This window comes from Apis florea, unplaced genomic scaffold (genome assembly GCF_048593485.1).
Source record: "Apis florea isolate Af1SG1 unplaced genomic scaffold, ASM4859348v1 contig_3587_pilon, whole genome shotgun sequence".
Classification (NCBI taxonomy): Eukaryota; Metazoa; Arthropoda; class Insecta; order Hymenoptera; family Apidae; genus Apis; species Apis florea.
In genome coordinates, this window is record NW_028256789.1 from 1,314,255 (window position 1) to 1,330,514 (window position 16,260).

Genomic DNA, 16,260 nt, shown 5'->3' on the forward strand with positions numbered 1-16,260 from the left:
ATGACGGCTGTACGGAGGCTTGGAGCGAGAAAGTAAGGAGACAGGCCGCCAGTTCGTCACCCCACGGCTACGAGATCCCCGACGATGATATATACGACCATAATGAAGCAGAATCGCGTCGAGATAAACGTGATACCTGATGTGACGCGGGGTGTGAGCACGTCGACCGGTGCATCCGGTGCAGGAATAGGACGTGGCACGGCCGGGATCACTTGGGGATGCGTGGCCCTCCAATAAGCTTCCAGGTACTCTGCCACGTGCTCGCAAGCCTCCTCCAACTGATTCTCGTCCAGGATCACGTCGAACATCTCGGGCGGACACTGGGCCAGTTTCTCGGCTGCCACCATCTGCACGTTCAGGTGTCTGATCTGCGACTTTCCCCGCGACTTGATCAACCTTTGGAGCACTTTGGGCGAGGAGATCTTCAGGTAGACGATCGTCGGCGCTAGACTGGTCTTCGCCAATTGCGACGGGTGATTGATCGTGTCGCAGTCCAACACTACCAACTGGAGGAAATATAATTTTTGTTAAGAGGATGATTATTTCAGGGAGAAAATGTATGGAAAAAGGGAAAAGTACCTGAAGGGTTCTGGCAAGCTCGAAAATCCTCTCGATCTCGGCTTGAACCTCGGCCAAACAGCTGCTTCTGCTGGTGGATCGTTCCATGATCGCTCGTTTCGTTGGATTGTTGAGTAACGATCTCTTCGCCAATGAAATGTCCGCCATTACCCTAGTGATAATTATTCTGAAACGTATCGACGTATTACACGATTACAAACGATTCTACTTACTCTATTAGAGTAAAAAGGAACGGAAAGAAATTGGAATGAAAGATGTACGTACCTGCCTCGGAACCTGTGCTTCAAGTAATCGAACAACGCCTTCTGCATCATATCCGTGACCTGATAACCCTTCAACGATGGACCGACCAACACGACAGGCCTCATGGATGGTACAACGTCGTAAGGTGTGGTCGTTTCCTGAAATCGTGACGTGGAAATGAGCGTAGACCGATCAAGAGGAGGTCCTGCGCGCCAGGATCAGCCCCAAGATAGTCTCTCACTTACGTAGGACTTCGTGAGCACGGAATGCAACATTGAAAACATTGAAAACAGTTAATGGCCATGTCGACACGAGACACGATACGACCTATCCTCCTGCACGGCCAAAGACCTTTCTTCTTCTCGTATCCATCGTCATCGTCATCGTCATTCAAAGACACTTTGGCCAAGCAGTGTGTTCGATAAACTAACCGATCATACCTAAGCTATCAACGATCTCCTACGTACTCTAAATATCGTATAATCTAGAAGCTAATTATATCTATATACATTATTGACGAACCATTTTCAACGAATAGACCGTGCGTTTTCTCTCGTTCTATCGAATCATCATCGTCGTTCTATGATGAACGATGATGGTAAGAAGAAAGAAAAAAGAATGGTCCGCTAAGATTGATACACACTCGACGCTGTTATCCGATCGATGCTAGAAATCTCTACTCGCGCATCGACACACTTGACGTGGAAAATAAATAGGAACATTTATCGTGTTCACGGAGCAGCCAGCTGATAAACGATCGTGAATGGAAGTTTATACTCCGTGTGGAAACTGATCGTGGAAATTATTAGATAAACTCTTGGTGAGAGTTATACGTGCGAGTCTGAATGCTCGATGATGTTACGATGATGCTCTGTCCTTTCTTACTTTCCTCTTCTTCTTCCTCGTTCAACGAATATCACAACCGATGCACCACGAGAGAAAGAGAGAGAGAGAGAGAAATAGATATAGAGACTGTTTCATACACACAGTCGCATACTCACAGAAATAAATCTGCTAGTCCTCGCGTGGTCCACGATATTTTCTAGCACCGACAGATAAATTTAGACACGTAAGCCTCGTCCACGTCATCAAGTTTTATCACATCGCACACGACGAATCTTTGCCAAATCGACGAAAAATTTTGATCGGTACTCGTCCAATTATTAACTTGCTAATCCATCGTGAACGTGAAGGACGAACGTTTGAAACGTTGGACGAGACATTGCACTGGTATTTTCGAACTATCGTTTCGACTAGTATCGCCGAGATCCAAATGATCAATCAAAGCGATCACGATATCGCGTGTGTAAGCATAAGAAAAAAATAAAAAATAAAAAAAAAAAGAAGTAGCCACAGACATCGCGATTCGATTGTCGAAATCGTTTACCGGCTTCTTGAAGAAGTTCTTCCTTTTCTCCTTAGCCGGTGGTGTGGTCAACGTTGCCTTACCGCCCCGCACGCTGTCGCTGTCGTCACCTGTCGAGAAAAAGAATCGCTCGAATTAATCGTGGAAACGATTCCTGGTCATTATCGTGCATCGATAAGTGTCCCTCTTTCTCTCAAGGAAAATTATGTTACATATGTATTTGTGAATGAGAAGCGATCGAATTGCGAACACCAGGAAGAACCTAAGGACAATTCTAATTAATTTCGAATGTATTGCTCGATTCGGAGAGATCTATCTGGAAAGCAACTAATAATGAAAGTTCATTTACAGCGGAGATATAACTAATATGGTGGAGAGTTCGTGTAGAGCATGATTGCCGGTGGGTTGGATCGATTGATTTCGAATCTGACTGAATTGCGAGGTGAGTGAACATTGCCACTAATGTCAAGCGTGTGATCGTTGACTTGTGCGTGGGTCATTGACGGAATTGCGAATCCTTCCAAAATCCCATGTTTTTAAAATGTTTTTCAAAAAGGTTTCTCAAAAATTCTTATAGAAAAGTCAGGATTGCTCGGTTAACTCATCCCTATCTATATATGGATCCAAGAACGTTATTGGAAAAAAATTAACGAATCGAACAAAATGTTACGCAAAAGTTTTCAATGACCAACGCGAGCGAAAACTTCCTCTAATCTAATTCGATCATTTCTAGTCGAGGATCTATTTCGATAACTAAAAAAAAAAAAAAAAAAAAAAGAGGAAAAACGAGCAAAGAAGAATGGTGAAAGGTAAGAAAGAAGCTCGCGACAAATGCGTGTGGAAAGAAACGAAAGCTAATAGAGTGTATTTGTTCAGATACTTAGGGCCAACTCTTTCGGGAGATTTTTTTTTTTTTCTTTTGATATTCTTTCTTTTCGTTCTTTTCTTTTTTCCATTCTCGGTCTCTGTTATGTTTTTCGCTTTTTCTCTTTTCTCTTTCCCCTCACTCTTTTTTTTTTTTCGTGTTTTGCATATTTTTGCACGAGGACCTCTCCCTCTTCGCCTGTTTTCACCGTCGGATCATCGATCGGTCGGGAATTGCCGTACAGGTACACCGGTGGTTTTCGAGGGGCGGAAAGAAAGAAGGACGTGCTAGGATACCTGGTGTAGGTGGTGTGGAACCACGTGAGGGCATACCACTCTCGCCAAGGTTCCCTGAAGACCCTCCACGCGTCGAATAGAGACCCTTTGTACCACGTGCAGCGCTCGCCTGCTGCCTCAGGGCCTCCAATTTCACCGGGGATGGGATGAAACCGACGTCCGAGTTCTCTTTCACCAGCCTGCCTATCCACCAGTTGTTGTCGTACTTCTCCTGCACACAGTTTCGTACACAGATTCTTCTCACTTTTCTCTTTGATTCTCTAGATTTTATTATACAATTTATATAGATTTGTATTACATCGTCGTTGTATCGTGGATTTTTGAATTTCTCAAGATTTGGAATATTTCGATTACCGACAACAATTTTTAATCCTCTGTTCACATAACGTACCTTGATGTGCAGGAAGTCGCGAACCTCGAAGCTGACAGCCGAGCCATGGACCGGCGAATCATCGTCGACGGATCCGTCATAGCTCACATTGGTCCGCACTGCGAACGCTACCGGTTTCGTCTGAATAATTTTACAAAAATTATCCCATTATTTTGAAGAAACAATTTTGGAATTTTAGATTGGAAGGAAGGATCGAAAGGACGGTCTGTGTGTGAAAAAAATTTTCTTCGAGGAGGATAGAAGGATAGTTTCATCGTTGGCATTATCGATTTCTCTTTTATTGGGTCACGTCGCATAATCCATTATACCGTAACGATACTCCGTGCAACTGCAATTTAAGCGTAAATGCCGATCAGATCATGGATGATCGGTGCATTGTCAACGTGTACCACGTGACGGAGAATAAAAAGCGTAATAAACCGATAGGGTTGTCGCGATGCGCCTCGAAGGTCGTCGCTTAGTTAATCAATATTCATTTAATGCTCGTTCGAAAGTGATCGGTGCCGTTTTATACGTTTCGATGGCGACTCTTCATAATTCGATTCGTACCGCTCTAAACAAAACGTTTTCGTTTCCTCGGAAAATTAACACCGATTCGATACCGAGGAATGCGACCGATTCGGAATCTTAATTTATTTTTAGAGAATTGGAAACTTATTAGTCCGAAAATTTGGATTGCTTGGAATGCAAAACGATCGAGAATTCGAACGTTCGAACATTTGATAGTGTTGGAGAGATATCTCAGTTTCCCTTTCGGTTCGAAATGTCATAAATCAACAGCCTAATCCAAGAGTTCGTCGACACACGAACGGAGGCTATTAGGCAATCGTGCACGTAACACGGAGCCAAGAAAGAAGAGAATGGCGCGAAAGCTTTGAAACAACGGTCGGATAATTGCTCGACCTCGCCGCGTTTCTAACACGATCTATTAGGAAAAAGGGGGGAGGGCCTGTAGAGGGCAATAATATCACGGATGGCGGCCGGATAATGCATCTGCATCCATTGTCGAAAAACAAAGGAGACGCGTTAATTCGATTTCGTCCTCCGCGGATGAAATCTCATTAGTCTGGCGCGCTTATTCATTGACACGCTTCTCGTTGCTTGCGGGCAGAGAGAAGGAACACAAGGCCGTAGACGATGACGATGGAAAGTTGTTCGATCGATACGAAACGATTTACGAAAGGCTTGTGGAAAAACAGACTCGGGGATGGAGAGAGAAGAAAGGAGAAAGGGATAGAGAGAGAGAGAGAGAGTGATGTGAAACTAGAACATGCGAAAGATCAATGACTTACCCTGGCTTTTTCAAGTTGATTGAGGGCCTGCCTCTCCTTCTCACGACGCAAGCTCTCTTTCTCCTCGTCCAGCGAGAGATCCGAGCTCGGCTGTGAGTAGTTCGAGTCTGCCGAGCCCTGAAAATACAAAACAAACTCGTTTAAATTGCGCCTCCAAGCGGCTCGCATTGTTGCGTTTATTCGGATCGTTGTCGAATCGATCTCAGTTCGATCGATATGCCCCTTTTCGATTTCTCTGTCGTAATTGTGTCGACACGTTTCTGATCTTTTCTTCTTGGAAGTCGTATATAACGTAACACTCGTCAATTCTCTACTCCCCTCCCTCCAATTTTACTTTATCGATATTATTTTTATTTATAAAAATTAGAGTTCAAGTGAACGAATTGAATTCCTGGATGAATAATATTATCGTCTATAACGATTTATGAAATTTAAACGGAAATTGGAAATAATTTCAAAGTGGCGAAGTCGTTTCTTTGTTACTCGACGATCCCATCCCAAATGTCTGCAATTCTCGCGAGTGAGATTTTTCATCAATTCTCGTGTTCCGAGAATTGCGAGGAGCCGTGATATTTTGCCCGCCACGGAAACCCTGGAGAAGTTGTCAAGGGTTTGGAGTGTCGGGGACCATTAGCTTAAAAAGAGAAGTTTCGCCGGTTCTGAAGCGACTGTCCTCCCTCTGAAGAGTCTACCTCTTTGAAAACATCTTAACGCGCTAGTTTGCGATGATTTGTCGGTTCGAAATGGAAATTGCACAGGTAGCGAAATCGTTTCCCTGCAAATAATAATAAATACGAATTTTGAACACGCTCGTTTCAAATTCGATCCCTGCTGGTTGCTCTAATAATCACCGTTCTAATTTCGCTTGATCATCGCTTAAATTCGAAATTATATGTACGTACGATTTGGAAAAGAAAAAAAAATTGATCTTCTCTGGAACAAGTGAGTCGAGGAACGCGGAGGAATAAGTGGAAACGGATCATGTTCGATCAGACGTATGATTCATTCTCAAAGAATCTCCTTATTTCGTCACACAGTAAGTGACAGGATTAAATTCGACGATCATATGATCATACGAGTTTCGTATCCTCGATTCATGTATCCTCTTTCGAAATATTACGTGCTGTCAAAAGCCTGCCAACAATCTCCTGTCTAAGAAGAATAGAGAGATCCATCGACTGAGATTCAAGAAGCACTCCCTTTTCCTCCCCCCTCGATTTTCCATCATTTCCATCATCTATAGCCTGGCCGTTTTCAAATCTCAATGTAGCGTATCTCCAAAATTAGGCGTCGCGAAATTTATGACACGTTTATAATTCACCGTGGCCCGTTGAGTGCAATTTCTAGAATAATCGAGTGCAAACGATTGGGCAAACGCCGAGAATTATCGGCGACAAAAATTAGGATTCTATCTATATACGATACTATACGGCGCAATTCGTTGCGTCACCACGCGAAACGCGTCCTGGCAAACGATTCAGGAGAACACGGTTAACGCAACCACGGTTGGCGACAATGCGAGCGGCCTCGTAAAAAAAAAAAAAAAAAAAAAGAAAAAGGATGCTCAATTAATTCGCCGTACGAGGAATTAATTGGATCGATCGATCCCAATGGAAGACGACGTGTCGACTCGTCGCGTTCGAGTTCGTCGCTACGAGTAGAATAGAAAATGAGAGACGCTGAAATTCTCTCTTCGTTCGGCGAAGAGAGAGAGAGAGAGAGAGAGAGAGAGAGGAGACGCAATTTCTAACAGTTTTATCGATCCCGAGTTGCCGCGACATTGATGTATTGATCCACTTTTCAAAGTCAAAGCTTTTACCTGTAATTAGATACTTAATTAAATGCAAAGGATGCTCGGATGTGTGTGTGTACGTGTGTCGCGCCAAATTTGCATCTTAACGGTGTTGCATTCGTCTGGTGTTGTAGATACGAAGAGAGTGATACGAAACGATTCGTTGCTACTTCTCCACTTTCTCACCCTTAAAAACGAATTTCCTTTTTTTTCCCCCCCTTTTTTCTCCTCTCCTCTCCTCTCTCTCTCTCTCTCTCTCTGTCGGGACGATGAATTCATTCGTTCGGGGCTTGTAACCATGCCAACGGCCTTTACTTAATCGTCTTTCTCTCTCTCTCTCTCTCTTTCTCTCTCTACCTGTTTCCCGTGCGTGACTGTGTAAACTCGTCTATGCGTGCTACCACGACCTTCTTCGACCCTCTTGGGGATCACGGGGACGGGAATTCTTTCGAACAATCGTGATGACGAATTTTTAGACGAGGAATTTTATATGATTGGATAACAGGGAGAAGAAATATAGGATATTAAATCAGGAAATTTTTCTGTATCCTAGTATAGTTAACTAAATAGTTAGATGAAAGATGAAATAGCGATAATGTGATTCGTGGTGATTCGTTCGTCGAAATAAGAGAAAGGAAAGACAATAATAAAAATCGAAGCGAAGCGAAAGATCGAGTCGAGTCGAACGGTACAGAATTGACAATAAAAGAAAGGTAAACCGATGATATCGATCGGACGAGAGAAGAAAGAGTGGAGAGTGGAATGATGCAATTTTAACGATAAGTAGAAGAAAGAAAGTGAGAATAGACGAGAAATGATAAAGTTCACCGGAAGAATGGCTGAGTAACACGTAAGTAACGGAGTAAAAAAAAAAAAAAATAAATAAAATAAAATCTGGACAGAAGATAAAAGTGTAAAAAAGATGTGAATAGGACGTGGAGGAGCAATGGAGCATACAGGGAACGCTCGGTTTCACGCTCAAAATGTAAACCGGATCGATTTAGATTGCAACGTAAAGGATCGAGGCTGTGCAACGATGGCACGGCTGGCCGCTTTTATTTCACGCCAGGCTGATTAATGTAAAACTTGTGCGACGCATCGCGCGGCGTGGAAAACCCTTTATAAAATGGAGAAAATTGATGAAGACGCCTGGCAGGCGCCCCCGTTCATCCCTTGCAACTAATTTACTTTGTGTAAGGAGGCCGATTCATTGACACCCTTTATCTGCTTCCTCCCCTCCCTCCCGTTACAACCGTTATCCTCTTACAATCTTATTTGCGTCACATGTAATAAAAAAAGAAGAAGAAGAAGAAGAAGAAGAAGAAACAACGGAAAGTAAAAGAAAGATCGTTCTTCTTCGAGGAATACAAAGAGAAGATGATCGTCCAATCAAATTATCGCGAGAATAATACGACGTTCGTGCAATCTTCAATTTAATTCGAATTAAACGAATAATTCATTCGAATTTCTTCTTCTTCCCTTCAAAATTAATACAAAAAAATTAATACATTTAAAAGAAAAACGATTTTCCAAAGAAACATCATATCCTCTGCCAAAATTAAAGTATCGATCAAAGATATAAATTCTACAAAATTATCTTCTGGTAAACAATTAACACAAATTTAAGCAAAGAATCCTAGAACGATTTTCCACGAGCGTTCTATCGTTAAATTTTCAATGACTACAGATGTCTAAAGATTCCTTCCTGAACGCATACGCAAAAGATTATTATCGAAAGCAACGCGTTTCCCTGATGGTGTACCTGCGTGAATAGCTTGTTGTAGCCAGAATTGTGTTGATTGTATCCGATCATCGCCGGAAGGCAGGGTCGTCGTCGCCTGGGCCGTTGTTCGAGTGGCTTTCACCCACTTCCGGGCCCTTCGACTCCAAGTATTATGGCCCAGTTTCGTTCACCCTGCGTGAACTCTGTGCCGGCCACGTTGATCCGCTAAACTCTCGCTATTCTACCACATTGCGCTACCGCATTGCGCCTTTCTCTCCTCGGCCCTCGGTCGCTTTTCACCAAACTAGAAACCCCAAACTAAAGAACACCTTGGTCGGTCGGAAAAGTTACGCGCGGCGCCGCCACGCCATGCTGGCCGGCGCGAGAGTCACTCTCCGCGACTTCCCTCGGGCGACTTCTTCCACGACTTTTTCCGCTTCCGTTTGCAAGCCATCCAAACGCCACTGTTCTACTCGCGGCGCACATCGGGCTTCATCGCGCCTCGGCCACCTGGTGCTTCGACTTTCGCGTGCATCGCGGATTTCTGCGCGAGGCGAGCTCACTCTTCCACGACACCCTCTTCGTGTACACCCTCGAACACGCTGCTGGCAAGAGGATCGTTCGGTGAGAGGGGGAAATGAGGCTTGGAAATGGGGCACACGAACGCAGGCAAAGACGAGTTCGAGATCGAGATGGTTTGAGATTCGTTCACGAACCGTGATTCTGCTCTCGATTATGGATCGAATCGTTTCTTTTCTCGATAAACTTCGTCGCGAAAACGGTGATGTAAAGTTTTTTTTTTACCATTCGAATCGCTTGCAAGAATATTTTAAAAATCGCCAAAATTTCGTTCTAAATCTTTTCATCGATCCATATATTCCTTGTCTGTATCTTTCTCCCGATTCTTCAGATTCTTCAGATTCGTCCAACTCATTCTCCGACACGTTACTCGAACGAACCATCTAAACAGAAGGATCTAAACAATCTAAACCTCCGCCTAACCCCCCTGTTCGCCTCTCTCGTGGATCCGTCGTGGACGAATCGTCCAATATAAATTTACACCCCTTTTTCTCGGTGCCAGACTGGCGGTCGTTTCGTCGCTGTCACGAAATATGCCGATATAATTGCTCTCGAGGATCTTAACGAGAAAGGGCGAGCAACGTCTTGGTCCGTACACGACTTCGACCTCGACTAACGACTGCCACCGCCGTTAATTACATCGTAGCAATTAAAGTAACGACCAGGTGGATCCACGCTGTTGCCCCTGGACCATTCACGGTCGATTTGAGATCGGTCCCGGAGGCTGGTCACGTATATAACAACCTATACATTCATATCTGTCTTCGACCAAGCTTTTTATCTCGCGGCTTTAGAAAAAAAAAAAAAAAAAAGAAAAGAAAAAAATCGGTTTAAAACCGATTCGAAGGTATTTCCATCGAACGAATTTTCAACGTCCATGAAGTATGAACAGGATTAAAAATATCGGTCGAACGACGCTTATGTAATTTAGAGATGCGCAAAGTTCTGATTATGTGTCACAGGTCGACCCGTAACACGGTTAATAAGGATCGAGGATCGAGAGATCAAGCTGGTAAGGCTTCGATTATACGTGTGGCCACGATCGAAGGATCGTTAAGAGAATTCCAGATTTTACGGTCGAATGGAACACGCAAATTCCTCTCGGGATAGAAGAAGAAGGAGAAATAAAAGAAAGAAAATAGAAATTACATTACAGGGAAAAAGTAGTTGGCCGAAAAGAGTTAGAGAGCTGTCGTGCGATTCCCTTGATCCCTCTGTAATAATTGATCAGGCTCGTTGTTATGGACAGCCTCGATATCCAACTGTGCAATTAAAATTAAAGCGATAATTTTCCATCGAAAGAAAGAGAAACAGACCGTTTGGAATTATCTTTGGAGGAAGGGGAAGAGGGCAATCGATTCCGTTGACCTCTTTGTAACTATGTGTGTCGTTCGAGTGCGCTATCCTTTTGTAAACAGTGGACGATTACTCGACGGGAAACGACGACGAATTCACCATTCCGCGATAACCAACCACCAACTTCCTGCAATTGTTACTCGAGGCGTTGAGAAGACTCTCCGTGGGCAGAGGGTGGAAGAAACGAGTTCCTGTTCGTTCCGCGAATAACGCCAGTGTCTTTTGAAGAATAATAGACACTCTCCTTATCCTTAACCGTGCACCCTTTTCGTCTTCCCTCGAACGCGAAGCAATTTGCCCCAAGATTTCATCCGTCGTAAACACAAACGAGCGAAAAGCGTAAAAAAAAGGGGGGGGGGGGAAAGAAGAAAAGGAAATGTAAGGAGAAGGGGAGAAAAATGGAGATGCGAACGGGAGCGTAGACGTTCCTTCGCCTCCTTCGTGGATACACTTGACCGGTTGCCTAGATTCAGGAGGAATTCACGGGAAACTGACAATTCAGAGGGCCTGTAAAAGCGGAGGAGGACGGTCTCGGAAGCGGGTCAACGACATCGTCGAGTGGCGAGTTCACGTTCATTCGATCGACTCAGACCCGTCGCGTTATCAACATTTATCGAGAAAAGAAAAAAAAAAAAAAGGAAAAGCTGCCTGCGCTCGTACCCTACTTCTCTATCCCTATCTCTCTCTCTCTCTCTCTTTTTTCTAATCTCGTAACGTCTTCTTCTAATCAACGGTATGATGAATGTACCTGCGTTGGATCGTCTCGCGCGGAAGTAGATAAGGAAAACAAATATCAACAGCTTGGAAACGTCGAAAAGTGGTCGCGTGCGTGGTACGCCGAGCCTCCCGGCACGACGCGTGTTCCCGACCAGAGAGAAGATAAAAAAAAAAAAAATCTTTCCTCGAGATCCTCCTCGATCCTTCGTTCAATAACAATCTTTCTTTATTTTTCTATTCCTTTTTCTTTCCCTTTCTTTCTTTATTGTTATTCCTAGTCGGAGCACAAGTGAACTCACACCACAGTCGGTTTCGAAAGGCACACGCGCGACTCGACGGGGGACGACGTATCTCCGCGTACTGACACTCTACGTTTTCCCTACGAACGCGTTCCTGGCCGGGTTAGTTGATACATACATCGGCCCAAGGGTTTGCCGACTCACCCGCTCTGTGGCGCCACCGAGGAAGCCGGACGACACCCCCGTGACTATATCGATCCACGCCCCCCCCCCCCTCCACCTTCTCCTCCCCCTCCCGATCTTCGCCACCCCTGTCCGACCCGCACGACAACGCCAGGCCACTGCACCCTGAAGGCAACGTGTCCTATCAAACCTTACTTACGACTGCACACACACACACACACACACACGCACACACACGCTTGTGAGGGGACGGGCGGAGGAAGAGGAACGATTGGGTAACGCGTGCGTGTATGGGGCGATCGGAGTCGAATCGCGGAACCACGAGGCGTGTTGGACGCGGTCAAACAGTTTCCACCAACCGAAACTGTGTCATTCGAACGACGAATCGAACGACATATTCCCCTTACGACGAGGTTGCCGCCTCGTCGAGGATCGGTCTCGAGGAGGGAACAAGAGTTTCGTTTCGATTGCGGATCTTTAAGAATGGAATGGAATCGGATGTGTCTTTTATGTTTCGAATTTATCGATTTTTATTAATCAGTGACAATTCGTTGGATCGAAAATCTTTTTTTTAATTAAAGAAAATTAGGATATTAGAGGTGGAGAGATTACTTGTAACGACAGAAATACAAATTTCTGGAATTTCGTTAGCGTTTCGTAAAGGAAAAGAAGGAGAAGATAAAATCGAAGATAAGTTCGATATTGATTTTGAATTAGCAAGAGGGACGTGTACAGAATCGGACGATTAATTGAATTTTCCACGTTGATAACCCGTCGCGAGCCTACTTTGCCAACAAACAGGATTGATTTGACGAGGATTTCATATCGGATTGGCCGTGTTAAATATCGTCGTGGAATCCAATTTGCCAACAAATCCCGCCACTATCTCGTTTCCACGAGAACTTTTTCTCCTTTCAAGCCGGGTTACAGGTTGATTCATAAACTGGGTTAAGCTGATTTACTCTCGCCACTTGTCCTCTTTTAAACTTTCTCGCCGGAATCACCATGATTATTACCATGAAAGGAATGAAAAGAAGAAAAGACCCTTCTTCCTCGTGCAAAGTGTGCAAAGTGGAGGATCGTTATTACGTAAAAAAATTTGTCATCGCGACGAACACGCTTTTGTTTGTTTCGAGTCGAAGGGAACAACGACCTGCCCCTGTTTCTTAATTAGACGAAAGTAATTGGAAGTTAAGTTTCGAGTCGCTGTACAAAGCGCATGCCTGTTTCGCCTGTGTCGAGTCGTAAGCCGCAAACCGATCGAATCGAAGGGGCCATCCTTACTCGTAGAGGGACACGTTGCGAAGAGACACGTTCGAGAAAATAGGCGGGGAGAAGATTGGGATGGTTTTGCGCGAGAAGCCGTATACAATTTGCAAATGATGCAAAACACGCGTTGCAGAAGGCTGATTTGGCAAACTTGGCGACCGAGAGGACACTCTTCGAGCATCGAAGGACGTCGCAGCTATTTCAGTAGAAACGCGGCATTAGAGCATCCTGTCATTTAAAGTACAATTTTAAGAATAGATCGGTTACACAAGTCGTTCCTGTGAAAACAATTTTGTCGTCCCCTTGTTATTCGATCTCTGTTATCAATCTTTTCGCGCAACGATATTAAATTTAAATTAATCTATATATATTATACAGGAATAGCATTTTAAGTATTAATAGCTTTTTTTTTTTTTAATTCTAGTGTTAGAAGGAGGAGACAATCTTGTTCGTCATCTTCAAAGTTCCATTTATCCTCTGATTAATAATAATAATAATAATAATAATAATAAAAATATCAAGACTCGACGAATCGATTCAATTATATCCAAATATCCAGAGGGTCTTGGTTTTTCGTTCTTCCCCCTCCCTCCCCCTCCCCCAATTTGTTCGATCTGTATCGGTATTAGTAGTATCAATATGATAACACAATGGTTCGTTAGTCTCCGTTCGTTATTTCCGTTTACCTTCCTCCTTCCAAAGGGTTTGTAGTGCTCCCGCCTGGCTGGTCGACGAAAATGCGCCATTTTCTTGCCCCGTGTATCGCGGCGAACCCGTGAAAGAGCGGAGAACTCGCGCGTACCTTGTACTCGGGTCGTATAAACAGAGAAGGGTGAACAATCGGATGAACGAGCACCGTTTACACGATCGCCTACGTGGATCAGCTTTCGTCAGCTTCGCGAGTCCATCGACTTCCGGCACGAGGCGCGTCTGGTCCTGGTTCTAAACCGCATTTATCACTGGCCGACGACTGTCAGTTCCTTTATTCACTTCGCGCACTCGTCTGTCGCACGGGATCACGACTCCTTTGACCGCGGAGGATGCATCGAGGATTCGTTCTCAAGATCTCGCCGATTTTTCTATTTTTTTTTTTTTTTTTTCAAGTAATCAACTGTACGGAAACGAGAAACAATTGTAACGATAGAAGGAGGAACGATTAACAGGCTTGCTCGCGATCTTTGGACTCATGCCGAAAGGTGAACGCGATTGCTGGTGACGTGTTTCGGGTATATCGAACGCATAAATCTTTGGCCTTAACCTTGACTTTTCAACCCGAGATTTTACACTCGAAAGAAAGAGAAGAATTTGGAGGGAACGAGGAGGAATGAGGAGGAAGGATGAATACGTTTTCAACGTTTCTTCGATACGACAGATTTTCGTGGTGTTAATTGTCCTCTTATTATTATTGGATGGAATTTTATATATATATGTATGTATCGAGCTTACGATTGAAATTAGACAAAGGTCTGTACAATTAATCTCCTTGTCTTGTTGTAATCGATCGATACGACAGAACTGTCATACACGATTGATACATAAGCTATTCTCGAATCGCGTGCAATATATTATGCGTCCACTCGCCACGATCCAAACAAACGGAAGAGGATCCACCGCTACGAGCTCAATGCATCCCACGCTCATTCATCCGCTTCTATCTACTCTATCTCTCACTTTCCCAACCAACGCGATCCTCGCACGATAAAGAGATCGACACTTTACACACTTTGCGTCCCGTTCACGAACAAGCCACGTAGTCACGTGTGCGGAGAAAAAGAGGAAACGCGGAGGAAGGACACGGAGAAACGTGATTTCTTTTTCTTTTTTTTTTTTTTTCTTTTTCGGACGATTCACGTCGGTCGATTCGCGGATTCGTTGGAAATTCTCGGCGATTCTGTTTTCATCCGTGCCTCGATCAACGAATGGACGCTGATCGGTGGAAACTGGGTACGAGACGAGGCCGGTTCGCTCGAGCGTGTGCTACTGGTGCGACGAGTAGCTTTTGGAACGCATCACGACCTCCTCCGCTATAAATAAAACGGTGGCCGCCACACCGAAAACTCTGCCAGCCAGCCGGAGAGTGCTCGAGCCGTCGTAATTTTCCTTCGTTCGACCGAGGAACACGGGGAAGAGGAATACCAGCCGGCCTGTACGCCGATTCCGCGGTATGTGAATCAACCGGATTGCCTTTGAGCGATACCCAATCCACGCGATGTGTGTGCTTGGTATTATTGGTTATGGACGGTGTTTGGACAGCTATGGAAACAGAGGGTGGAACGATCTGGGAGAAATTTTGAAATCATTTTACCGGAATTAGAAGGATATTTGTACAATGGAAGAATCGAAAATTACTTAAGATTAAGTTAAGATTAATAGGGATAAATTGATATTGGTTCTCTGATAATTCTCGTATCTTTGTGTGCGCGTGGGTGTTTTCAATTCAAAAATTGATTATCAACATCTCCAGTGCAATTTGAAATTAATGGCAGGATCAATAAGAGGGTTGTTTTCATCGCGATGGATAGAGGTATCAAGGTATGCAAAAGCGGAAGCGAGGGTCCCAAGAATACCAAGGAACCGCGTAATTTATATATATAATTTGTTACAGTCATTTTATATGACGTAAATGCAGATTCCACAATGCAGATGTTGAATAGACTTGTCAGAATTGGCCAGTTGATTCATCGAGAATTTTCTACCAATGGAATTTGGATCAGAAGAAGATTTGAGGGCGGCGCGTAATTGTTGATTCATTACTTCCTTGTAATATTCGTGCGAATAATTTTCTACGAAATTTTGATGTCATCGTTTGCCACGGAATTGAATGCGCGCAACATTTACAAAGAGATGTCTCTTCCCTCGTCTCGAAGAAAGGAAAGCGGGAACGAGATCGCACGACGACCTTCCAAGATTCTGTGACAACGATGGTCTATCGACAATTCGTTACGAACAACGAGATACAAAAGAGTTACTGTGCAAAGAGTTAAATATAGATGTGATAAAGCGTGAAGCAGCGTAAAGAAGATTGTAGCGGAGGATCGGAAAAGTTAGATAGTTGACGGCACAGTTAGGATGAGTGGAATGGGACTAAGATCGGATACAAACGGGCATTGTAATCGATAAGTAGGTCTGGGTTGTGTCTAAGGTTGAATAAGGCTGGCGTGCTGCTAAAATTTGTCAAAGCTGAACAAGTAGCCTCACGCCAAGGCAAACAATCCCTACAACGTCGTTGTTCTTAACGCTAGACCTACTAAAACTGTCAGAATGACGAGTTTCAGATTTTATATATTTTGTAATTATCACGTGCAACGACCGATTTCGAGAAAATTAACGGCTGACTTTTATCGAGACGTGGATACCTATCTATTTATTT

The 16,260-nt window shown here is 44.1% G+C and overlaps 1 protein-coding gene and 1 long non-coding RNA gene across 18 annotated transcripts in view; one reads left to right on the forward strand and one right to left on the reverse strand.

The window, feature by feature from the left end:
• Ca-beta (Calcium channel protein beta subunit) overlaps positions 1-16,260 on the reverse strand; it is an 83,987-nt gene that overhangs the window by 13,161 nt on the left and 54,566 nt on the right. For 8 of the 17 annotated variants that reach the window (XM_086914421.1, XM_086914428.1, XM_086914419.1 and 5 more), the window contains 7 exons: positions 5,033-5,149; positions 3,741-3,860; positions 3,350-3,560; positions 2,210-2,298; positions 844-980; positions 580-745; positions 137-506 (listed from right to left, as the gene is read on the reverse strand). In XM_086914421.1, coding sequence (XP_086770547.1) covers positions 137-506; positions 580-745; positions 844-980; positions 2,210-2,298; positions 3,350-3,560; positions 3,741-3,860; positions 5,033-5,149 — 1,210 coding nt within the window. Of the gene's footprint in view, positions 1-136; positions 507-579; positions 746-843; positions 981-2,209; positions 2,299-3,349; positions 3,561-3,740; positions 3,861-5,032; positions 5,150-8,586; positions 9,153-11,230; positions 11,543-13,576; positions 14,214-14,336; positions 14,477-16,260 lie in introns of those variants that run through there. The other 9 variants (XM_086914435.1, XM_086914434.1, XM_086914422.1 and 6 more) reach the window with 7 other exon arrangements.
• LOC147656569 (uncharacterized) lies at positions 14,938-16,241 on the forward strand. Its single transcript, XR_015294180.1, has 2 exons — positions 14,938-15,422; positions 15,496-16,241. It is a non-coding gene; the product is annotated as an uncharacterized LOC147656569 (long non-coding RNA).